The sequence below is a fragment of the Peromyscus leucopus genome, chromosome X (genome assembly GCF_004664715.2).
Source record: "Peromyscus leucopus breed LL Stock chromosome X, UCI_PerLeu_2.1, whole genome shotgun sequence".
NCBI lineage: Eukaryota > Metazoa > Chordata > Mammalia > Rodentia > Cricetidae > Peromyscus > Peromyscus leucopus.
The window spans coordinates 100,167,611-100,194,167 of record NC_051083.1 but is presented as its reverse complement, the minus strand read 5'-3'; the positions used below and the strand labels follow the sequence as shown (position 1 = coordinate 100,194,167).

The 26,557-nt window shown below is 39.0% G+C and overlaps 1 protein-coding gene across 3 annotated transcripts in view; it reads left to right on the top strand.

The window, feature by feature from the left end:
* Positions 1 to 2,122: 2,122 nt before the first annotated feature.
* The window catches only part of Lrch2 (leucine rich repeats and calponin homology domain containing 2), a 91,145-nt gene continuing 66,710 nt past the window's right edge, over positions 2,123 to 26,557 (top strand). For 2 of the 3 annotated variants that reach the window (XM_028858491.2, XM_028858490.2), the window contains exon 1: positions 2,123 to 2,518. In XM_028858491.2, coding sequence (XP_028714324.1) covers positions 2,149 to 2,518 — 370 coding nt within the window. In that variant the 5' untranslated portion in view covers positions 2,123 to 2,148. The remainder of the gene's footprint in view (positions 2,519 to 26,557) is intronic. The other variant, XM_028858492.2, reaches the window with a different exon arrangement.

The window sequence follows — 26,557 nt, the reverse complement described above, 5'->3', positions numbered from 1 at the left end:
TCCTTTGAAACGTGGTGTTCTTGTCAAAAAGCTTTACAAACGTTATTGTACCTAGTATTCATGTATATTTAGAGAACTTTGAATGTTTCACATGTTTCTTACTTAGACTGTCTTTTTATTCTTTGGAAGATTATTTTCCTTCTTAAACTTGGTTGTTCACGGTCCTTTACAGTTAACAAGTATCCTTATCCTCCGGACATTTTTCTACTGGAGCCTAAGTACTGTTTTAAATAACTTCAAAAATTCTTATTGACTCAGTAACATCTATTTATTTTGTAGTGCTAAGGATTAAACCTGAGGTCTCCCATATGCTAGGGAAGCACTCTACCACTGAGTCAGCCCCTGGGTAATTCTTAAAATATTTCCTTTTCTAATTTTTTCTTACTAAGGAATTTAGTGTTTCTTTCTCCATCCTTCTTAATTATGGAAATCCTCAATTAATATTTGGTTTGATTTGAAATAGAAGGGATGAGATGTATAAGATGTAATATTTGTTTGTGATAGCAGTTCCATTTATTTATTTATTTATTTTGGAAGAAAACCGGTTTACTGAGTACACTTCTTGGGATGGCAGTCTGGGCAGTGACAAAATACAAATTGCAGTTTTAAAAGTGGAAGGGATAGTTTGGGGGTCTTTTTTGTCTAGTATTGGTGACCAATTCCAGGTCCTTACACTAGGCAAGTGCTCTATATTGAGTTAAATCTCCACCTTTTACCATTGTGTTTAATAAGTCATTTTTACTTGCTAATTTCTCAGTATAAAGTTCAGTTTAAGCCCTGATCTTTCTGCGATTCATGTACAGGATGAGTGTAATTTCTCTTAGCATAATCGTTTAAATTAACCCTCTATGGCCACACAGGCACCCCGAGGAACTGCATTTCTTCCCTGTGTTGTTTTTCAAAGTATAGCCTATGGCAGATCAATTTTCTGATGGCAGAGAATTCTCTGAGACTGTGTGGTACATTGTTCAAATTCACAAAGATGTGACTAATGCTCACAAAATGTTGAAAGTGATGATAAGGGGACATGCCAAAGCATTCTGGTTCATTTCTCCAGTAACTTCATTGAGTATTAGTAAAAGGATTCGAATGCCTCTTTGGGAGAGGAACAGATCGTGGAAATTGTAGCAGCAGTTTAAAGGGCTCACTACCTATCTGCCTAAATAGATTGGGTTAGATTATGGAGGCCCCAAGATACCTCGTAAATGACTTTCAGCTTTCCTTGGCCTCTACATTAAACATCTCTCTAAGTTGTAAGAAGAAATTCCTAAACTCCATGATTGACTGGCTTCAAATTCCCAGCATTAAATCGTCAGAATTCCATTTAAACCTAAACCTGTATTTCAAAAAATACTTTATAAGATTGTTTGATGATCAAAGCGTTTTTATCATCCAATACTGACGTGATGAGAAGAAACTGGACATATTTTGGAGTTCTTGGAACAACTTCAAAGAGTAATAGAACAGACTGTGGCGAGCTCTTCTTCCATGTTTGGAAGGCAGCACATTGGCTGAGATTTGCTGTAAGGAGAAGCTCCCTTGAAAACATCTAAGGTTTTTTCCTACTTTGGGATTCTAAAGGTTAGCAGAATTCATGTCTGCCTCACTCCCACTACTGTACTCATTTTCTCCCCAATGTTTCTATTAGTATACTAGCATGGAAAGATGATTCCGGAGGCATTTGTAGTAAGTTTCTCAGTCACTTGCCTTCTAATCCTCCCAAGAGCTGTTTCTGTTCATCTTGAAAGGAGCCCTTTCATCCCCATCTCACATTTTTTTGTTTGTTTTTGTTTTGCAGACCGAGAAGACGAAGCAATCTGAGAGATTTGGGGGCAGGGGGAGGAGGCACAGAGCCCAAGCAACCTCCAGTTAGCCTGATACCTCTTCGCTAAGATTTTGGTACCCAAAGCAGCGGACCCTGGATTTAGCATCCTTCCTTGGATCCTTGGTTTTCTTTAAACAAACGTTGAACACGTTCCAACGTCCTCTGTGTGCGCGCGACACCTCCTAGCCACTGGCCCGGGGTTCCTCCCCACCATCTCTCTCGGCCCCCCTCCCACCCCCAGCCTGCGCATGCGTCCTAAGAACCCCCTCCACTCGCGGCCCAGACTCCGAGTATTGTCGGGGGCTATTCTCTCTCCCAGGAACATGGCGGCGAGTCAGGGAGGCGGTGGGAACAGTGGGGGCGGCAGTTGTGGTGGAGGTGGAAGTGGCGGTGGCGGTGGCGCCGCTGGAGGAGGAGGTGGTGGTGGAGGAGGAGGTGGCGGGGCCGGGGCGGGAGGAGGTGGCGGCTGTGGCGGGACCGTGGCGGTGCCCATCCCGGTCCCGACTCTTTTCGGTCAGCCGTTCCCCAATGGGCCGCAGTGGCACCCGGGGAGCTTGCAGCCTCAGCACACGGTGAGGAGCCTGGACCGGGCCCTAGAGGAGGCGGGGAACTCTGGCATCTTGAGCCTCAGTGGCAGGAAACTCAGAGACTTCCCAGGCAGCGGCTACGACCTGACGGACACCACCCAAGCAGGTGACAGGCTGGGGGGAGGGGAAGCAGGGCCTGCAGGGAGGATGGGGAGTGGGTAGCTGCGTGGCTGCCTTGTTGGACTCTGCTGGGCCGGCGGCGCGCGGAGGCGGCGGGAGTCCCGGAATCCTATCAGCCTCCTCTGACTGTGAGGGGCAATGCAGGCAGCGGAAAAGAGGGGCGCCAGTAGCCCAGGGATGATGGAGAAGCTGGCTGGGATGTTAGGGGCATTATTGTTAAAGAGTGTTGCACCCAGGCAGAAGGGACTTATTGACACCTTTCTTAATGCACTTCTTTCAACTCTTGGTCCTAGCTTTCTCCACCTCAACCGAGAGTAGGTGGGAGGGGGTGAGGGGAGTTGGGAACAGACAATGCAGAAAATCATAATCTCTACGTATTCCTTGAAGGCATCCATGCCTGGAAGAATGGCATAGTCCTTTTTCAGAGTAAGGCTTGCTGTTTGTGTGTGTGTTCCTATGGTGGATTTGTTTAATCATCTTAGGATGTTTTTGTCTCCTTTTTTTTTTCTTGCCTATGCCTTACAGAGTGTGTTTTATTTTATTTTATTTTATTTTCATTTTCCTGGTGTTGAGAAGTGATGGTGGTTAGATTAGTGTTTGTTGCACTAGCAAATTAAAACATCAGTCACTTAAGTGTTTGTTTACTGCATGAAAGGTAGTCCATTTTGGGGTGATGTTAGTTTTGATTTTTATAGCAGAAAACTAAAAAAAAAATGAATGGGGATTTTTGAGAAAAAAATCCATTTCTTATGGAGTTGATGGTTAGTGGATTATCCTGTACTCGGTGTTAGTCTTTGTTGTGGCTGGGCATTTGCTTGTTGTTGCTGTGAATTCCCTCTCCTTCTAATGCAGTGCTGCTCATTTTTAGCTTTGTGAAGGTTTGCTGAAAGTTTTATTTTCTTTTCACAATCTTTTTTTTGTTGTTGATGTGTTCCATCTACTCTGCTGAAATAAATTATGCACCAAAAATATTTGAATCGATGTAGTGATTTTGAAGCAACATAGTAAATTCACACATAGTGAGAAGTAGTAAACAACCTTATTTATAAAGAAGACAATTTTAGTGCTTTTAGTTTCTAGACACCGAATCAAGATATGTGTACTGGCAAAGGATGGCAAAAAGAGGAAAAAATTAAAATTGAAGCTTCCTATTCAGTAGTTGTCTTAGGCAGTATCCAAAGAACTATGAATGCATAATCAATACCTGATTTTATATTGTGGGAAACAGGTTTGAATGTTTACACCTTTACTCAGAACAGATTTCCCAAACACTCTATTCACAGACTCCTGGCTAGATATTGGCAAGATATGCTCCTTGGTGTGTGCTTGAAAAGCTTCAAGAAAAAATGGCTTCAGGATGCATCATTGTAGGGATTTTTTTTTTCACGTACTGTTCTTTATAACCTGTACCTGCAAGACAAACTTTAAGGATCTTAGCTAGACATTTCAGACTGTTACTATCTGGCCCCAGGTTAATTATTGCAACCTTATCTCCACAAACGTTCCTACCTTCTCTTCCAATTAGGTCAGCTTCCAGCCCCTCAAATATATATTTTGTGTAATTCTGCCTCATCATTGTATGAGGCTATCTTCATGTCTGAGACTTTCCAAGAATCTTTTTCCATAATCCATAGCAGTCTTCAGTTTCTTTGAATTCCCAGGGTACTTATTGGCTTTACTACTTATGTGACAGTGCTGGCTTTATTTTCCTTTTATGTTTTGCCTGACTCTCCCTGAGGATATGAAGAGCAACTTTAAAGGCATATACTTGTTCACTGTTCCCGTTCTATATTGCTTTTTCTGTATAACGACGTTTATCACAAACATGACCATCATTTTTTGCAGGTATAGCCATTTGCTTTTAAGCCTTCCTTCAGTTGTTTTCCTGAGGCAAGCTTCAGCACAACACAGAGCCTTGTTTGTTCTTGGTAAATAGTTAACTCACCAAAATCTTTTTATTGGTGGTGGTGCAGTGTTTTGCACATGCGATTCAAGAACTCTAAATACCCAGATCCCTCCCATGTTAATCTTTACTAGTGTCTATATTGTTTATTGTTTGGAGTGTATACTTGTGTGTGTGCCACTGCACACATGTGTGAGGGTGCATATGTAAATGTATACATGAGTGTGGAGGCCAGAGGTCAACCTAAGGTGCAGTTCTTTTTTTTTTTCTCACTGCTCTGGAGTTGTTAAGTAGGCTAGGCTGGCCAGTTTGAGAACACTGAGAATTCATCTCCAGCACTGGGGTTACAAATAAACAACTGTGCCCAGCTTTTTACTTTTTTATGTGGATTCTGGGGATTAAACTTAAGATACTCATTCTTGCCTCACAAACACATTACCTACCAAGGAAGGTGTGTTTTTGTTTGTGTGTTTTCTTCCTTTTCTTTTTCATTCTCTCCCTGCTTTCTCCTTTGTGTGTGATACCCATTTGCACAAACATGCACATATGAATGCAAGCACATGGGTGCCATGGCCAGTGTGTGGTCATCTGAGAAGTACTTTGTGTATCAATTCTACCTTAAGATAGGCTCTCCTGGCCTCTGAGCTCCCAGGGACTCTGCTGTCTCTTTCTCCCACCTCCCTAAAGGAGTGCTGGGATTACAAATACCTGAGCTACTCTGTCTGTCCTTTACAAAGGTTCTGGGGGTCTGGACTCCAGTTGTCATGCTGTTGACAAGACTTTACCCACTGTCATTTCTCCTACTCTGTTTTGAGACATAGTCTGTATTTCGGCCTAGCACTCAATTCACTGTGAATCCCAGGTTGGCCTTGAACTTGAGATAATCCTCTTGACTCAATCTCACCTGATTACAGGCGTGAGCAACCACTTGATAGGATTTCTTAAAATAACTCAGCTTTACTATAAGCTAGGATAAACATATAAAGGAGAATACGCAGATTTTCTCTTCCTGAGATTGGGTTATTTTGCTTAATATTATCCTCTCCAAGCCTGTCCATTTGCGTGCAAATTTCATTTTTCTGAATAGCTGAATAACATTCTATTGTGTGTACCACATTTTCATTATCTATTCATTTGTAATTGGACATCTAGGTTAGTTCCTTTTCATTGCTATTGTAAATACAGCAGCTGTAAACATGGACGTGCAACTCCCTACGTGCTCCAGAGTCCTTTGAGTATATATGCGAGGAGTGGTATAGCTGGGTCATGTGGCTATTTGTTTGTTTTGTGTTAATTTTTGAGGAAATTCCAAGCTAATCTCCATGACTGCTATATTAATTTGAATTTTACCAGGAGTGAATAAGAATTACTCTTCCAACCCCCACAACCCTGTCCTCTCCAACATTTGTTGTTAGATTTCTGGATGATAGCCATTCTGACTAGGGTGAGGTGAAGTCTGAAAGTAGTTTTAATTTGCATTTGCCCAATGACTACAGATGTTAAACACTTTGAGAAATACATGTCATTTGTGTTTCTTCTTTTAAAAAAAGTGTCTGTTGATTTTCTTACCCCATATGTTGATTATCAGTTTTATTTCCCAGCCTATAATGTGTATGTGTATATATGTTAACTGATGTAAGTATGCATAGAGTTGTCACATTTAGAAAGGCGACAAAGGCTAGTATTAGGTGATGATGAAGGATGGAATGCAGGTAGAAGAACACATGAGTCGTGAAAGAGCATATAAACACATTTTCCTTTCCTGGCTTCAAGTCCGCCATGGTTTTGTAATTTTTTTTTTGTGGTGGTGGACAAGTGAATAAAAATGTAATTGATAGTAAAAGTATAAAACCCTAAGTGAAGCTCTGTCACATTAGAATGACCAGTTCAACTATATGGCAGTTCACGGAAATGGACAGGGTTTGGGACGGGGCAAATGTTTGAATGGCGTACTTTAACCAGTTGTGTTTATAAAGAATGTTTTTATTTGTGAGTTAATTAGAACAAAGTAGTTTTATTTAAAAGTAGATTTAATAAAATGACAAATTATAAAAGAAAAGGAAAACCAATCACTTATTATTTTTGTCATTCAAATGTATATTCTTTTTGAGACCATAACAAGATCAGGTAGAGTAAATAAATTTTGTGATATTCTCCTTTTCATTTAAATGAGATATCAGTACATGAGTCACTTGTCTTTTGTTTTGACAAAATGTATCCATGAAGTATTTAGAAGCAATATTTTTGAGTACAGATATCATGTTCATTTTATGTAAATGAAAGTGGGCACCTGAGATATGAAGAAAACTGAGCACATTTGGAGGTTATACCTGCTTACATACACATGAATATACATACAGGTACACACTATCTTCTTCAAGATAATTTTGTTTGATGGCATTGTTACACTGTATTTACAGTGAGTCTTAGTGGGTTAATGTTTCAGAACCAAATTGATTATTTAGACAAGCATGAGGTGGTTTATTGGATGGAGAAGAGATTTGAAGAAGGGAAAAAGCAGAGATGCTATTCTGCTAATTAAGCGGTGGTTGGAAAATGAGCTAAAAATAGCAGAGATGATATTCTGCTAATTAAGCGATGGTTGCAAAATGAGCTAAAACAACATTGACCTAAGGGAAATCGACGAGTTTCAAAAGAAGAAGGAAGGGAAGGCTTTCTACATCATTTTACCGTCCCTCCTACATACATAAGATGAAATAGACCAGTGTTTCCTGCCTTGGCTAGACATTTAAATCCCAAGGGAGGATTTTTTTTTTAATTTTTTTTTTTATGCCAAGAACTTACCCCAGACCAATTAAATCAGGGTCTCAGTGCCTAAGAGACTTAAACAAAATCTTCCCAGGTGATTCCAATGTACAGTCAAGGTCATATAAATGTAAATGCTTTCTGTTTGAGTGAATGAAAATACAGACAGAAATTTAGTGATTAACCTAAGGTTCAAAACCCAAACTAGGATGTGTTCAAGATCTAGTGCCGTGTTATTTTGTATCTATTTATCATAGTGTATATGATATGAGCTTACTGGGAACCTACAATTTTCTTGGCTATCCCTGGCTTAGAGCTCATCCAGTTTGTAAACTTTGCACAGTTTCTCCAAAATCTGTAGTCACAAAGCCTTGCTGTCTCTAATAGGTTTGCCAAGAGGGGAAAATGGAGAGAAGAAGACGGCTGTTGGCAGAGTGTATCTTTGGTGTCTTTTTACATTTTTCTGCATTTATGGTGTCTATTCTTTGCTTACCACCTCTGTCCCTTTTCTCAGTTCTCTTTTCAACTTCAGGTTCACTTTCCTCCTTCACTGGGATGGAGCTTAAAGCTATATGATTATGACCACCTCTTGAGAAGATTACCATTTAAGAGGAGTTTGCACCCTTACATGAAATCAGTTGGTTTATCCTGATGATCTTTTTGAGTATATCCACTTTCTCAACTTTTCTTCATAAAAATTCTCACCCACAAAAGGATATAAAAAGAGTGATCCAAAAGTTGTTATCCTGTTTTAGGAAGGCCACTCATTCTCTGTGGAAAGTCTTGTTTCAGGTTCCCTGCTTATAGACGTGATATGAGCTTTTTGGAGACTGTGATAATTTGTTGCCTTAAAATGAATTTCTTGAGCCAGGAAGTGGTGGCACATGCCTTTAAACCCGGCAGAGGCAGACATATTTCTGAGTTCGAGGCCAGCCTGGTCTACAGAGTGAGTTCCAGGACAGCCAGGGCTACACAGGCTCAAAACAAAACAAAACAAAAAAAGAATTTCTTGGTTATTTAAACAAATCTTATTGTTTTCACAGCTTCCTCTGTCACCAGTGCTACAACTGAGGGCATGTGTTTGAGCCTACTTGCAGCTAATTCATCTGATGCATTATACAGTAATTTTGATGTCCATGAGCAGTAGGTCTGTAAAACAGATTTAGGAATTCTTTTGCCAGATTGTGCTGTGTCCTGGATAATCACATGTTTTCCTGTAAACCAGGAATTGACTCTAGGATTTCCTACATGTGTTGGCTCACCTTTTCAACTGTAGGATATGGTACATTGTATTCAGTTGTAAAATGGAGTCGGATAAACACAACATCTGACTTGGTCTCATAGTTGTAGGTCCTGCTAGTGCATTTACTGGAACATGTTTGTGATTTAATTTTTTGACCTGAATCAAGTATCTGCCTTTCTTTATGGAGTGACTTCCTGAAAAATGGAATATGAAGCACATTTTTTAGAGCTGACTCATATTTTAATAGCTGTAGATTATATTTTTGAGTTGTTGGACCTTGAACTGATTTACTCTAGAAGCAATCCTCTAGTGATCCCTTAATTTCTTTCTTTTGCAAGTTTGCAATGTAAAATAAAAAAATTAGCTTGAATTGAAAGGTACAGTCGTTGTTAAAGTAATTCCATTTGTTTAGCTCTTCATATATAATTACTCTATTTTATCTTAGCAAATAATCCTTTGATATTGGTAGAGTACATTGTAGTTGGGTTTTTTTTTCTTAGCTTTACCCTTTACTCTTTGGGGGTCCTGCCACCCAGCTCCCAAATAAATGCACACAGAGAGGCTTATTCTTCTTTATGAATGCCCTGCCTTAGTTGGGCTTGTTTCTTGCCAGATTTTCTTAATTTAAATAATCCCATCTAGTTTTTGCCTCTGGGCTTTTATCTTTCTCTATTCTATATACCTTTCTTTACTTCTTATTCTCTGTCTGGATGTGTGGCTAGGGGGCTGGCTCCTCATGTCCTCCTTTTCTTGTTCCTTGATCTACTCTACCAAGATGTCTCCTATTTGTTCTCCCTGCCTGCCAGCCCTACCTGACCTTTCTGCTGCCTTGCTATTGGCTGATCAGCTCTTTATTTGACCAATCAGGTGTTTTAGATAGGTAAAGTAACTCAACTTCACAGGGTTAAACAAATGCAACATAAAAGAATGCAACACATCTTTGCATCATTAAACAGATGTTCCACTGTATAAACAAATGTAACACATCTTAAAATAATATTCTACAACAGTACATAATACTCCATCTGTTTGAGATGGGTTCAGTGATTGCCAGGAGTGTATAGCAAAGTATTGGTTAGGATACATCATTATTCTAATGTTGTATGCACTGTTAATGGTTTGTCCTTATCATATAATTGTTAATGCAAACATTAAATGAGTTACTTCCTGTGACAGTAAATACTTAATTTCATAGATATCATTGTCTATATCATGCCATGTTTTATTTGCTTGCATAGCTTTTCATGACTTTATATTTGAAAACTTTAGAACAGAATAAAGAAACATTCTTAGAACTCTATCTTTGAAAATATGGCCACTAAACTAGAAAGAGACAAGGCTAGTATGTATGTAGATATACATCTGTAATCCTGTCCTTCTGAAGACTAAGAGAGTAATATATTCTTTCTTCCTCTTTTGAGATTATAATATAATTACATCTCTCCGTTCCCTTTCTTCTCTCTAAACTCTCCTTTCCTTTAAATTCTTGTTTTTTCACTTTTATTATTGCATGTATGTGTACATATGAATATATATGCATATATTCCAAAATATAATCTGTTCAGTCCATATAATGTTACTTGTGTAGCTGAAAACTTCAGCAACATAATTGTATGTGTGTGTCTGTGTGTGTGGGTACTTTTATATGTGAGTGAAGGTGTACCAAAGCCCATAAGAACATGTTGGACCCCCTGGGGCTGGAGTTATAGGCAGTTGTGAACTCCGAAGCACAGGTGCTGGGTAGCAAACTTTGTCCTCTTCTGCAAGGGCAGTAATCACTCTTAACTACCAATCCATCTCTCTACCTCCAGACAGTAATATTTTGAACTTAAGGGTAACCTGAACTACACAAGGGAACAATGTCAAAAGCAAAAACAACAACAACAAACAAATAAACAAAAAACCATCTAGAGATGTAACTCAGTGTTAGATTGCTTGCTTAGGATGCATGAAGCCCTGTGCTTGATTCTAGTACCACAAAACATAAGTGGGCTATGTATTTGTAGTACAACATAAACACACAGAGAAATCAATGGTTGGGATAGCCTATATTTGACTGGAATGTTTTGTGTAAGGTTTAAATTTTTACATTTCAATTTGCATTATCTAAAATCTGTTAGGGTTCTCTAGAGGAAAAGAACTGATAGAACGAATGAATGTATCCATATGGATTATATATAACATATTATATATGATAATCACACATATATATGATTTATTGGAGTGGATTACAGGATATGGTCCAGCTAGTCCAACAATGGCTGTCTACCAACTGAAAGTCCAGGAATCCAGTAGTTGTTCAGTCCATGAGGCAGGATGTCTCAGCTGGTCTTCTCTATGTGCCAGAATCCCCAAAAAGTAGGCTCTAATGCCAGTGAAGGAATTAACTTGCCAGTGAGAATGAGGGCAAGTAGGCAAAGAGCAAGAACTTCCTTCCTCCATGTCTTTCATATAGACTACTGCCAGAAGGTATGGCCTAGATTTAAGGTGGATCTTCCCTCCTGAAAAGATCTGGATTTATGGTGGGTCTTTCCATTTCAAATATTCAATCAAGAAAAATCCCTCACACATGTACTCAGCCACTTGGGTTTTTGTTAATTCCAGATGTAGTTAAGTTGACAACCACAGATAGCCATCACACTTGGAATAGTTCATGTGGCATTAGAAACAGGTCTACTCTACAAGATAATTGGCAACAAAAAGCAGTGTTAAGGATACTTTTCACAAGTACCACTTATTGAGAATTATAGCATACTGACTTACTGAGGTATAGTATTTAAGTTCTGATTCATTCGTAGACAAAAGAATATTCTCCCTCTGGGCGGTGGTGGCGCATGCCTTTAATCCCAGCACTCGGGAGGCAGAGGCAGGAGGATCTTTGTGAGTTAAAGGCCAGCCTGGTCTACAGAGCGAGATCCAGGAAAGGCACAAAGCTACACAGAGAAACCCTGTCTCCAAAAAAAAAAAATTCTCCCTGCTTAGCCCAGCAGCTCACTCTGAATGATTCTTAAACTGAGTGATAACTAACCTTATGTCTTGGAAATTGGTTATCAGCATTGTACAATAGGTGAAATCTTGGCCTTGGAGATGTAACTCAGTTGCTCCAATGCTTGCTTAGCATTCACAAAGTCCTGGGCTCACCCCTTAGCACCACACAAGCCAGGTATTGTGACACATGCTTGAAATCCCAGCATTAATGAGAGGAAGCAGGCGAGTCTCAAGTGCAAAGTCATCACTGTTACAAGAGACCTAGTCTCAAAATCAAAACAAACCAGCAAAGCAAAACAATCAAAACAACAAAGAAGGGGGAATCCTATCCTTTCCTCTTTTTCCCTATACTTGGGTGTTTTTAGGTAATTAATGAAGCATTGCAATCCCCTTGTAAAATTAGTTGTCTAGAAATTTTAGAGATTTATCATCTATATCTCTTTTATAAGATGGAAATCCACAACTTACACTCTGGAGTGCCATTTATTTTATTGAAAGGAAATGGTATGGGGCAATTTTATAATGATTCAACTTTTAGTGTCAATTTCAACTAGTGCACTAAATCTAGTAAACGTCAGACTTTAACTGCTTTTTGTTTGGAATGTTGGGGATTGAACCCTGGGCTTTGTACCATTATGTTTTCCCTTAATCACAAACATTAAGTCTTTATGTTTCATCGGTTTCAAATAGATTTAAATTTATAGAATATCACTAACATAAAACCAGTGTATGGATTATAATAGATAACAATTACATATTTTTTAATGTAATTTGAGGTCATGTAAAAAGTTTTGATATGTGGTTTTTTGTTTGTTTGTTTTTTGAAACAGCGTTTCTCTGTGTAGTCCTGGCTATCCTGGAACTCACTCTGCCTGTAACTCAGAGATTGGCCTGCCTCTGTCTTCTGATATGAGATTTTTAAAAGAATTTTTTTTCTAAACAAGATTTTATGTACTAACAGTTAATGAAAAAAGAGGCTTCCATGAATTTGAAAAAGAGCAAGGAGAGACATATGGAAAAGCATTTGGAGGGAAGAAAGGCAAGAGCAAAATCATGTAATTATATTATAATCTCTAGACAATAAAAGTAATAAAAATAAATCCTTTTATTTATGGGCATTTTTGATTGTGTATACTCCCTTTTTAAAAATTTATGTATATATTTTATGAATGTGAGTGCTCTATCTACATGTATGTGTGCAAGCCAGAAGAGGGCATAGGATCCCATTATAGATGGTTGTGAGTCACCATGTGGTTGGTGGGAATTGAACTTAGGACCTATGGAAGAGCAGCCAGTGCTCTTTCTTACTGAGCTATCTCTCCAGCCCCATGTGTACTCTCTTGTGATTTGTTGCAGAACTGTTCTTACTTTATTTTAAAAATTTTATTTATCAGTGTTTATATATGTATGCATGCACACTCAGGTACATAATGTGTATGTGTAGACATGCATGCCACAGCATGTGTGTGAAGTTTATAGGACAACTTTGTGGAGTTGGTTCTATCCTACCTTTTCATGGGTTTGGGGAATCAAAATGAAGTCTCTAGGCTTGTGACAGGAGCATCTCACCCACTGAGCCACGTCCACTTCACTTGCCCCATTTCTTTATTTTTGATTACTTCAGTCAATTTGAGCATAGTGTCAGTCATTCAAAGTGATGAGAAATGCAACTAAATAATTGTGATAATTTTTTTTATTTGCACTCTAAGAAGACTATACAATTCTAGAACGTTTCTCACTAGATTTTCACACACAAAACAATGACTACATTGATGATTTTGTCCCATAGACACTCTCGAATGTGGAGCCTAGAATATTTCCATTCTTAAAACAAAATATAATACAGCAATCCTTAAAAAAATTTGAGGCGTTACTTGATTGGGGGTTTTTATGTTTGTCTATAATAAATTACATTTACAGATATTTGTGAAATAAAAAATAGTAAATTAGGGGTTGGAGAGATGGCTCAGTAGGGAAGAGCTTGCTTCCCTTCCAGAGGATCTCATTTCTGTTCCCAGTACCTAGGTCATGTGTCTCACAACCATCTGTAACTCCAGAGGTATCTGTTGCCCTCTTTGGGCCTCCTTGGGCACTGGCACTTGACACACACGCGCGCGCGCGCGCGCGCACACACACACACACACAATACACTAATACAAATAAAAATATTAATTTAAATTTAGCAACTTTTTTCCTTCCTTAGTGAGTATGTAGGAAATGATTTGTAAAGATTGTAAACTTGCAGCTTTCAAAGACTTGATCCAATAAACCCACAGAATAGGAACTCACATACATCTTACACAGACTAGATTCTCAATATTGTTCTCAGTGTTTGTGTGGGAGGGGGTGCTAATTTACCTTCATGGCATATTTTGAAGTGCCTGGAAACAGTTTTGATTGTAATAATTTGGAGGGTCACAGGAGGTGGTGATAATGACATTTAGTAACTAGAGATGAGGGATGATGCCAAGCAACTTTAACTGAAAATTACAATCCCCACAATGAAGATTTTTCTATCCTAATACATCAATGGTAACTATCATTTCAGAACCCTAAGTTTGAAGAAGGTAAGTATTGTAAATGAAAACATTGTGGGTTATGATATATTACATGGGAACCTTGAGGGTATCCCACTCGTCCAGGGAACTACGCTGGCATGCTGGGCAGATGCAGTGGCGGGCTAGCGGGTGACTCACTCCATGGGGGCATGGTGGCGGGGTGGCAGGTGAACATTCACAACCCAGATGCTATGTCCGTGCAGAAATGGTTTATTATAATAGCGAGACAATGAGAAGATAGGAAAGAGGGAGGAGGGAGAGAGAGGAGAGAGGGGCAGGGGAGGGAGGAAGGGGCAGAATTTTTCCTTAAAAGAGGCTTTTAAGTCAGGATGCAGGACGGCCCTAAGGGGTGGGATTTTAAGGGGGCAGATCAGAATATTAACATTGTGTATTACATGTTTAGAGGTTAAGATGACATTTGATTGGACTGTTGGAACATCAAAGGGAGCTTTAGAAAGAATATGCAAGTTTGGCTTAGAAATGGATCACACAGCTTTGTGTAGTAGGAGGGAAATCACTGAATATTGAAATCCCAAAATTTCCTCCAACTGAGCTTATGAGATAATTAACTCTTGTTGCTAACTGTGGACCATCTCATCACTCAGCTAAGGATGGCAGGGCTAATTTGCTCTCTTCCCTTTCTCTCAGCCTCTCTACTGGTTGGAAACTGGCGCCTGTTCACCAGAGGGTTCTGAATAGCTTTCAGATGTTTTCCTTCCTGTCTGTCCTCACTGCCATTGTTCTTCAGGTTCCTCTCTTCCTCACCTTCAACTAGACCTTCAACAGTTTCTCACACTTGCTGACCTGTCTGCCCCAGCTTTGCTTCAATTTCAGTTTTTCCTCCACACTAGTTAGAGTGTGCTTTGCATTGTGTAACTATGATTGTCAGTTGTTGCTAAAACACATTCAAGTAGTACACTGTTTCCTAACAAAACATTTCAAAGTCCCATTTTCTTAGTCTTTGTTTCAAAGCTTAAAAAAATTAAACCTAATATTACACTGTTTTCTTTAACTGTAGTAATTTTTATATTTTCTTGCCCTGTATTAAGTTGCTAAAATTCATTCAATTGTGTGTGTGTGTGTGTGTGTGTGTGTGTGTGTGTGTGTAGTTGTAGTTCATTCCTTTGGATAGCTACACTATTAACCACTTTATTTCTTTATTCACGTTCTCTCTGATGACTAATTTATGCTACCCTTTTTTTTCTCTTGTAAACAATATACCTGTAAACATTAAACATATCTCTTGTGTATGTATAAAATATTTTCTTTTTTTTTATTTTTCCGAGACAGGGTTTCTCTATGTAGCTTTGCGCCTTTCCTGGGACTCACTTGGCAGCCCAGGCTGGCCTCGAACTCCCGAGTAGCCTGCCTCTGCCTCCCGAGTGCTGGGATTAAAGGTGTGCGCCACCACCACCCGGCTGTAAAACATTTTCTTTTATATACTTTGAATGGAACTGCTATGTTGTATGTTAACATTCAAATTGGCTTACAGTTTATATTTCCATGGGCGTCGTCTCCTCTGTGTGTGTTTGTGTGTCCATGTCCACTCTGTTCTGAGACATGAAGCTAGATGGATCCCAGGAGCTCACTGTACAGTTGTCCAAGCCTAAATTGTAAGTTTTGGGTCCACCTTCTATGTTAAAATAAAAGGTAGTGAGTGATAGATGAAAATACCTGATAGCTGATAGCCTGTTGTGGCCTCTATATAGACACTCATGGGTGTACATCTGTGCATGTATGTACCTCATATGGAAGTTGGATGACAACTTGCAGAAGTTGATTTTCTCCTTTCATCATTTGAGTCCCAGTGATTAAACTCAGGTCATTGGGTTTGGTGGCAAGTAACTTTATCTTCTTACCTACCTTACACACTTGTGATTTTTTTATTTATTTGAGACAAGGTTTCCTAGGATCACCACAAACTCAGTCTCCTGCTTCTGCCTTGCCAGTGGTTGAGTTACAGAAGTGTGTCACCATTCCTGGTTCATCTAGCACCAGTTTTGAAAAAAGAATTTTTTTCAGCCAGTTGTCTCGTCACTGTTGAAAATCAGTGAAGATGACTATAAAGGTTTTTTTTTTTGACACTTAATTCTATTTTATATGTCCTTACCCAAGTATTATAAGTATCTTGATTTTTGTAGGTATGTAAATCTATGAAATGCTCTGTTACTGGATATTTAGTCTTTCAACACTACTTTTTTTTTTAGATTGTTGTAGTTATTCTACTAAATTTGCATTTAATTTTAGGATCAACTTATCACATCCTGAGAAATTTCAAACTGTGAGTATGATAAAGATTATGTTGATTTGTAGGTCAACTGGAGAGAATTTTCCGTCTTTTTAATAAATTTATTTATTTTTATTTTATGTACATTGGTGTTTTTGCCTACATGTCTGTAAGAGGGAATCGGATCCCCTGGAATAGGAGTTACAGTCAGCTGTGAGCTGCCATGTGGGTGCTGGGAATTGAACCTGGATCCTCTGGAAGAGCAGCCAGTGCTCTTAACTACTGAACCATCTCTCTAGCCCCCAAGAATTTTCCATCTTAACAATGTTAGGTTAGCTAATCCATGAATAGGGGGCATCTTTTTATTTATTTGTATGTTCTTAAATTCTTACAAAACATTCTGCAATTCTGAAAAGAATTTTTTTGAGAATGTTTTAACTAGGGTTTTCCCCCTTAATTTCACTGCTACATTGTTCATTGTCAGTCTGTAGATATAAAATTGATTTTATTACATAGTGATCTGTAACCTTTCTTCTTGTAGAACTAGTTTGTTTGGTTAAAGAATTATTCGCTTATTTGTTTGTCATGCTGGGTATCCAACCCAGTGTACCTTGAGGTAAATGCTGTACTACTGAGCTATGTTCCAGTCATTTGTGATAGTTTTCTAATATAAATAGTTTTCCTTACACAATATCATGTCATCTGCAAGTTGAGATTTTTTTCATATTTCATTCATTTTATTGTTGAGAAAATCATAAATACGTATGATGTGTGTGGGTCAAATCCATAGCCCTCATTCTCTCCTTTGGAAATTGCCCTCTGTCTCCCCCTACCCCCTTTACTTGCTAATTTCATTTACTCTTGTTTTACCTAGAGTCCACTTAGTATATATTTGGGTGTAGGACCATCTACTGAAGCATGGGTGACCTCTCAGAGGCTGCATCCCTGATGAAAACTTACCACTTTTGAATTAGGAAGCCTTTTATTTCTGTTTCTTGCCTAGTTGTCCTAGTACAGTATTTAGTAGACATAGTGGAAAAGGGGCCTTTCTTATCTTGTCTGTGTTTGGGAGGAGAGTACTTTCAGTATTTTATCAGTAGATATGATGTTAACTTTGGTTTCTTGGTATAGCTTTTATCAGGTGTCTTAATTTTCTATTGCTGTGAAGAGACACCATGATTATGCCAACCCCCTTTTTCATTTTTTAAATTTATTTATTAAATTTAATTTTACATATCAGCCACGGATTCCCTTGTTCTCCCCCCTCCCCCGCCCTCCTTCAACTTCCCCCCAGCTCACCCCAAATTCCCATCTCCTCCAGGGCAAAGACTCCCCCGAGGATTGAGTTTAACCTGGTAGATTCAGTCCAGGCAGGTCCAGTCCCCTCCTCCCAGGTCCAAGTGTCCCTGTATAAGCCCCAGATTCCAAACTGCCAGTTCATGCACTGAGGACAGGACCCATTCCCACTGTCTGGATGCCCCCCAAGCAGATCAAGCTAAGCAACTGTCATATTTATCCGGAGGGCCTGATCCAATTGGGGGCTCCTCAGCTATTGGTTCATAGTTCATGTGTTTCCTTTCATTTGTATATTTGTCCCTGTGCTTTTTCCAACCTTGGTCTCAACAATTCTCGCTCATACAAGCCCTCCTCTTTCTCTCCAATTGGACTACTGGAGCTCCATCTGGGGCCTGACCGTGGGTCTCTGTATCCGGTTCCCTCAGTCATTGGATGGGGTTTCTAGCATGACATTTGGGATGTTTGGCCAGGTGGCCTTCGAATACTTCAGAGATCTATTCAGAGGGCCTGATCCAGTTGGGGACCACTCAGCCTATGGTTCATAGTTCATGTGTTTCCATTTGTTTGGCTATTTGTCCCTGTGCTTTATCCAACCTTGGTTTCAACAATTCTTACTCATACAAACCCTCCTCTTTCTGGCTAATTGGACTCCCGGAGCTCCACCGAGGGCCTGGCCGTGGATCTCTGCATCCAGTTCCCACAGTCCTTGGATGGGGTTTCTGTATGTCAACCCCTTTTTGTTGTTGTTTTTTTCAAGCCAGGGTTTCTCTGTGTAGTTTTGGTGCCTGTCCTGGATCTTGTTCTGTAGACCAGGCTGGCCTCAAACTCACAGAGATCCGCCTGGCTCTGTCTTCCAAGTTCTGGGATTAAAGGTGTGTGCCACCACCTTTAATGGGTTTACATCTGTGCTGCTCTTGTGGCATGTGTACACCCATGCCAACTCTTATAAAAGAAAGCATTTAATTGGAGCTGGCTTACAGTTTCAGAGATTGAGTCCATTGTTGTCATGGTGGTGGGGTGGCGGCCTGCAGGAAGACATGGTACTGGACAAGTTGAGAGTTCTACATTGGATTTACAGGCAGCAGGAAGAGAGTGAGTGAGAGGGAGAGGGGGAGGGGGGAGAGAGGAGGAGAGGGGAGAGGGGAGGGGAGAGGGGAGGGAAGAGAGAGGAGAGAGGGGGAGGCGGAGGGGGAGGGAGGTAGGGAGAGAATGCGAGGGGCTGCTTAGCTTGGGCTCTTGAAATCTCAAAGGCCAGCCAGGTGGTGGTGGTGCACTTCTTTAATCCCAGCACTTGGAAGCCAGAGCCAGGTGGATCTCTGTGAGTTCCAGGCCAGCCTGGGCTACAGAGTGAGATCCAGGACAGGCACCAAAACTACACAGAGAAACCCTGTCTCGAAAAACAAAACAAAAACAAAAAAATAAAGAAAAGAAATCTCAAAGACCACCCCTAGTGACACACTTCCTCCAACAAGGCTGAGCCTACTCTAACTAAGCTACATGTCGTAATCATCCTAAGTAGTACTACTCCTTGACAACTAATCATTCAAATGTATGAGCCTATGTGGGCCATTGTTATTCAAACCACCATGTCAGGTTGAAGAAATTACTTTCTATACTTAGTTTTAGAATATTTTAACCATAAAAGGCATTAGATTTTGGCAAATGCTTTTTCTATGCATTGAGAATTTTACATTTTATTTTTGTTCTTTATTGCATTAATATGGCACAATATACTGATTTAGTTTTTACTCACCTTGTGTCCCTGGACTCCCATGCTTTTATTTAGTCTCAGCCTATCAAACTATATTTTGTTTACTGTACATCTTTGTATGTTTCTTTTTCCATATTTCTTTTAGCCATGTTTCTTTTCCTATATTCACTCACCACTAAACCTTCTATCAGACATCGTGGCTTATTTGTTATTTTCCTTTCATTTCATCCTTCACATACAGTGGTTACTTTAGGCTTCTTTTACAGCAGCTGTGATATTTGATTGCAATTAGTAGCTTTCCTCTATTGTACCATTTAATAACTTTATTATTTTGGAGGGCAGGGTCTTGTTATATAGCTCAGACTGATCTGGTACTCACTGTATAGTCCAAGTTGACATTAAACTTCCAGTGAACCTCCTGCTTCCTGAGTGCTAAAATTACAAGTGTGTGCCACCATATTAAGCTCTGTAGTTCTTTTTTCTTTATATTTATTCTTCTCTCATACAAGACCTCCACTCCTCCCAGTACTCCGCCCCCGGCCCCCGGCCGCGGACCCCCCCCCCCCAGATCCATTGCTCCTCTATTTCCCTTCAGAAAAGAGCAGGACTCCCAGTGATATCAACTGATTATAGCATAACAAGGTGCATAAGATAAGGCACAAAGCTTTCTGTCCAGGCTGGACTAGGCAACTCAGAAGGAGGAAAATGGTCCTAAGAGCAGGCAAAGTATTCAGAGACAGTTCCACTCCCATTGTTAGCAGCCTCACAAACACCCCAAGCTAAACAACTACAGCATGTATGCAGAGGACCCAGTGCAGATCCATGCACTGTGACTGCTCCTTTAGCCTCTTCGAGCCCCAAAAGCTGGCTGATCTAGTGCATTGCTGCAGTACTGGATCTCTTAGGTGAGATGGAAGCAGAGACAAGAGAACCCCCAGGAGCTTGCAGGCCAGATAGATACCCTGTAGTAAGCCACAGGAACTACAAGTAATCTTGTCTCAGATAAGGGGAAACATGTGACCTGACACCTGAGGTTGTCCCGTGACCTACACACACATGCACAGTGACACATGTGTGCCTACAACCACATGAAAATGGACAGCACACAAACATGCCCACAATATAAAAGCACAACAAAAATAAAAACAGACAAAAAGGGCTAGAAAAGTCTGCCAGTGGTGGCACACACCTTTAATCCCAGAACTTGAGAGGTAGAGGCAGGTGGATCTCTAGGGCCATACTGGTCTACAGAGTGAGTTCCAAGACAGCCAAGGTTACACAGAGAAACCCTCTCTGGAAAAAAACAAGCAAAGAATACTGAAATATAATTTCCAAGATAAAAGCTAATAACCAGTAATGATCTCAAATTTAACAAAGAAAAACATTACTAGTAATGATTTTATTAAGATAATTTAAATAATATTAATACACTACTTTAATATTATGTTCTTTTTATTTCAAAAATGTTGAATTACAAAGTAATAGTATAAACCCCCACTGGCTTTTAATTAAATTTATATTTAAAAACTATTATCTGAATCTATTCCTGTTTGTTTACTAAAAAGACAGTTAAAATTATAGGAATTATTTTTCTAACTGAATGGAATTAAAACAAAGCATAACAAAGTCAAAGATAAAACTCCAACTATGACATAGACTCTAATTAAGGAAATGTAGTTCTAGGGTGTTCCTACTGTAAATTAGTATAAATAAACCCCCATTTGAAGCATTGGCTGACAGACTAACAATGCTAAAAGAATACTCCAACCACGGAAGGAAGCACAGGAAGTACCACAAAACAATTTATGACTTCATTTTGTGAACTACTTCACACTAACCATGTCCCATTTACCCTGAAAAGAATGAAGATAAACTTACAGAGATGTAATACATAAAACTAAACTGATTTAAAATTTTTATCTTCTGATATATACCTAATAAAAAGAGCTTTATAACATTAAACATTATTTAATCACCATTTACACCCAGGAAACTGGAATAACACAATAATGAACATATGACTCTCAAGAAATATAAAGTTGGTATTTCAAACATAGTTCCAGTAAAACAAATAACAAGTAAACAAGTAAACAAGTAAATAAAGTTTTCACTAAGGCCAGAAAAACAAACAATTAATATATTCCTTACTGAGATTCATTTCACAATGTTTTTAAAACGTACCTCCTCAGAGAACAATAAGGACTTGGGAAAAGACAATTGTAAAAATGTTCACCTTTTCATGATTAAAACTCATCTTTCTATTGTGAACTAAATGGTGGCCCTCACACTTAGTCAGGTCCAGTTACAGAACCTGTGTTACCTTATAAGGCAAATATTTTGCAAATATATTGAAGAATCTTGCCATATGGGCATATCTTGGATCATCCAGGTGAGCCCTGTATACCGTTCCATGTGTCTTTGTAAGAAAATAGAGCATGCAGAGATCAATGGTCCATTGCTGCAGTCCCAGCATTCCAAAGGTTGACATAGAAGGATATCATGTTTGAGAGCAGCCTGAAGTATTGACACTCCATCTCACAGATATGGAAAAGCAGGAGGAAGCTAGACAGATGTGTGAGAGGGAAAGCTGCAGGAAGAGAGAGGGCCTCATTGCAGTAATGTGGGCAGATAGGTTCAGCAGCCACAGGGAAGTTAGAAAAGACAAGACATGGAGTGTCCCCTACAGCCTCCAGAGGGAAAATGGCCTTGATAAAACCTTGATTTTCATCTCATAAAGTTCACTTCTGACTTTTGTGATCTCCAAAGTATGGCAGACTCAGGTTATACTACCGTGAACCATTACATTTATGATAATTTTTATAGAAACCACAGGAAACTAATAGATTCCCACATTAACCATTTACTATTATTATTGGGTAAATGCCTTTAAAATTTTTTTAATACCTGTGTACTGTGGTCTTTGATAGCACATATATTAAAAAAACATAGTTGTGTATTCTTTTTTGCATATCAAGGTGACACTTCATTTAATTAATGTCCTTAGGGACAATCACATTTATAACAACTAGACAGTTTTTCCTTTGTCTCATTTCTAAACATAAATCATATCAACCATTATTGGCCGTGAGTCAGCAGCAGACAGATTGTGGTTTACGGCTTCCTTCCTTTCCTACAAGACAACTCCTCCTAAAATGCTGGCAGCCTTTTAGAGATGTTAATAGACCCTCTGAAATAGTCTGATCGAAATGGTGTTCTGCATTGCTGTTGAGCTTCAAAGAGCAAGGAAACTGGGGAAAGGGAAAGGAGGAGTAAGTCAGATGGAATGGAAGTCTGTTCGCTGCCTTCCAAGCTGCAGCCACAAGCCCCACAGATGGGTCCGTCTGCTGCCCACTGTAATGCCTGGCCCAGCAGCAGCAGTTTTGCCAAAGTACAGAAATAGATCTTCAGAAATGACACTAACATGTACTAATTATACTACTTATATTGTGCTCTTATTCAGTGTGCATAAAAGAGTGATGTTTCTGCTGGAAGGGTAGACAATACAAATTGTCAAACTGCAAACTAGCAGAACTGTCAGCTGTTAGTCTACTGCTATTTAATAATACAGATTACCACAGCTCCTTAGTTTTAAAAATCTATTAATATATGAAGCCCTGATCATTTTGATCTTTAGTAAAATTTCTAATATTTATGTAAATTGTTGGAACTTACCTTCATCATCTACAGATGTAACCATATCATGATAGATTTTCAGCTTACAAGGTGTTTGAGACAAACCCAAACAAAACAATGTGATAAGACAGACAGGAAGAGGAGAGGAGGGTGGAAGAAAGAAAGGAAATAATTTTCTGCTTAGAGGAACATAGATTAATGTATAAATCATTTGAAGTCGGAACTCAAAATTCCTGTCAGTGGGACTGAACATACACACACCATACATTAGATCAGATTCCATTCACTTGCCATAGAGTATTTCTAATCCTTATGTTAGTTTTATGTGGTAGCTACCATTTCTTATTATATATATGAAGCAAAGACTGAATGATATGTCCAATATAGAAAAAAAGAACCTGACAACACTGGGTTTCTGAATTCAAATGGGACTTCAAAGCCCATGCTCTGTGTGTAATTTTCCTCTCCTCTACTAATAGGACCTCGTATCTCACATTTCAAATATTCTTTCCCATTCCAACCACAAACCAGGGTCAGAGAAACAATAACTCTCCTAACCATATACATACCAAAGACTGCTTCTTGTAACAGGAAATTGAACACGAATATAAGTCCCAAATTCAGGCTCAAAAATTAATCAAAAGTATTAAAAAGCTCTCAGCTGTTCCTGATTTTATCAATGCACAATTGTTTGCTCTGAGATAAGATACAGCCTTCTTAACTCTTACAAGCATGGGCCCTTATGAATGTTTCAATATTTTTCATCAATTCATTAAACAAGGATTAAAGAAAACTAAGTAAAGGAGGATTGCACAATAGACAAAACCATTGAGTTTATGTGCAGGACTCCAAGGCATCTGAAACTTTACCCTACTTGTGAGCCTACATATTAGCTTCAAGTTGTTGTGTGGATACTAGCACAAGGAATGAGACTCTTGCATGAAAAATAAAAGACTTTAGAACTCACATCCCACATCATGGAATGAACAGAATATTTGTATTTTTTTTCTACATGCCCCTAAAATCCTACTGGGCCATTGTAGTTGTGTGTATTCAGGTACATCATAAGGGAGGAACCTGAGTGGAGAGAACCTACAATATTCATAGCAGTAAGCATAACTGCCCTTGTATTAAAGAATATGTCCTTATTTTACTGGACAGTAAATTTGGCTGTGCATTGCCCTAAAGATACAACAGTATTCTTCTTCAAAGGATGCAGCCAGTCTGGCCTTTGCTATTATGCTTATCTTGCAAGGCTACTCAACATAGGAACATCTTTGAAAAGAGTATGGAACACTAAACCCTTAGTGCTTCACATGGAAGATGTACAGAAACATAAAAACCTACAGAGAACTGTCTCCAAATATCTTTCCACATTCCAGCAAGGTTTAGAAGTTGCAGCCCATAAATTGAGAATGTAGATCTAGGGCAGAACAATTATCTAATATGTATGAACCCCTAGGTTCCATCCCAATTACAAAGGGAAAAATGGTTGAACTAACCACAACAATTGTGCAAATTAATATCTAAATATTGTAAACATCAAGTTCTCTGTAACGGTATACGAAGATTCTGATAATCACCTTCCAAGACTTATTCTCCTATTTTCCAGGTACCATCTTAATTGACTCTCATTCATGTAACTGACTTCATTAAACACTAGGAATGAGGAACTAAGTGTTAAGGTAAATAACAAAACTCAGACACAAACTATAGGCAATACCAATTCTTGTCCAACTCCAACATCAAATAATGTCAGCTTAGATAGTACCAGCACCATTTTGGTGAACGGGGTAATACAGAAAGAATCGCCTTCATTTATTTCAAGTAAAATTGTTAACTTTTATAAAGATCTTCTGACTGAACCATATGCTATCATTCTTAGGGTATGCTTTTATGCTATTGGAGAGTACATAAAATTGAAGAAGTTTCTTACTTTCTAACATGAAAAGTAAAATTACATTTTTACTAATTTTTAGAAACTGCCACTACTCACATGCGAGTACAGTTGCATTGTGTAAGATCTGGCCCATATGCTCCCACATTTTAATACTTCCTTATCAATTTTTCCATCTAAAAGAACTGTCTGAACTAGAAATGAAACCCAACAAGAAAACAGGAGGAAGCACAGCTGTCTATCGCTGCGAGATTGGAGAGTGTCTTTGAAGTATGAGAGACTGATGCTGGAGCCTGATGGGAACTGACAACTCCTTGGCTCTGGCATCTGTTTCCAACACATGCCCTCTCCAAAGACAGGTGATTTCTTGATTCACAAGTCTCTAGAAGGCTGTCGGGCTGCCATTCAGGACAAGATAATAAACAGTTTACAAGGCCTTAGCTTTGTTGAATGAGCAGGAGGCATGAGTCACAGAACTTCTAATCTATCCCACAAGTAAATAAAATGTGAACCATAGTGTAGTGGAGGGAAAGCAGTAACTTGACAAAAATGAAGAAAAACTGCTTTAAAGCCAACAATTAGCAGAATTAATATGAAGCATCTAGATTCACGGAAGAAGGAGAAGCAGTGGTGGTAGATTCATTCTGCCACAGGCATGGTGAGAAGCAAGGGTGCAAACAAAAGCAGATGCTGCAAGAAGAAACTGCAGCTGCTAACCAGAGGGCCAGATTACATGCATGCTCTGTGAGGAAAAGACTCTGAGTCATGCACCAGTTAAGTCACGTGGAAGGACAAGGTTTTATTAAAAGTGAGGAGGGGGGTTCCACACAGAACCGTCTGTAAGAATATTAGCAATGGTTTTCAGTTTCACCAAGAAGTAACGCCTAATGCGTCAGAGTAATGGCATCAAGCATCAACGTGATGTTTAAGAATGGCACTAACCTTCAACCCATATAAACTATATAGATGGTGAATTTGGCACTTTGAACTAGTGTATTATTTATGAAGTGGATGTTGAACTAACGTTTTATTTTTAAAAGACCTTCTTCACATAACTTCTAAAGTCACATGAAAAGGAAAGATCAAAATGAAAAACACTCTGGAATTTTAGAACAGGGAAAGGCTTTCGAAGCATCACATAAAGAAATAAATTGCTAATAAGTGATTTCTAGGTTCAGACCCATCTGAAGGAAAGTATCAGTCTATTAAGAAACAATAACTAACATACACCAATAAAAATAACACCATGACTCCATTGATTATATCACAAAATCAGAAATAAAATTTATCAATAATCAATATTCACATAACAACATAAAGAGGTTAAACTGAGGTGTCCTGCTCGAGTGGATAATGCAGCTCCCAAAAGACATAGGTTATTAAATAAAAACTCAAGTTCCAGTATGGGATGCCTCCCTAAAAAGTTGTTGTACCAGGAGACCCCAAAAGTTCCCTCCGGGGAAAAAAAAAACGCCATAAAAAACACCATAAATAATGAAATTGTTCTTTGGTAACCCACCATAACTAGTTGGCAAGACCTCACTGCTGAATACACTACACACTTGGGTTGCAAAATATATAGAAAATAAGCTGGATCTGAGCTGGAACTTTGCTCCTTGTGGTCAGATTTCATAGTGTGGGAAGGTTCTGTGTAGGCTTATGAGAAAAGAAAAGCCATTAATGGTCTTAGTCAACTGTGAACCCTGCAAACTCAATACCAATATGCCAAGCAAGATGTGTTCCATTGTACAATGATGACAAGTCTGTTATTGGGTAACAAATTGCTTTCTGATTAGGGTTGAG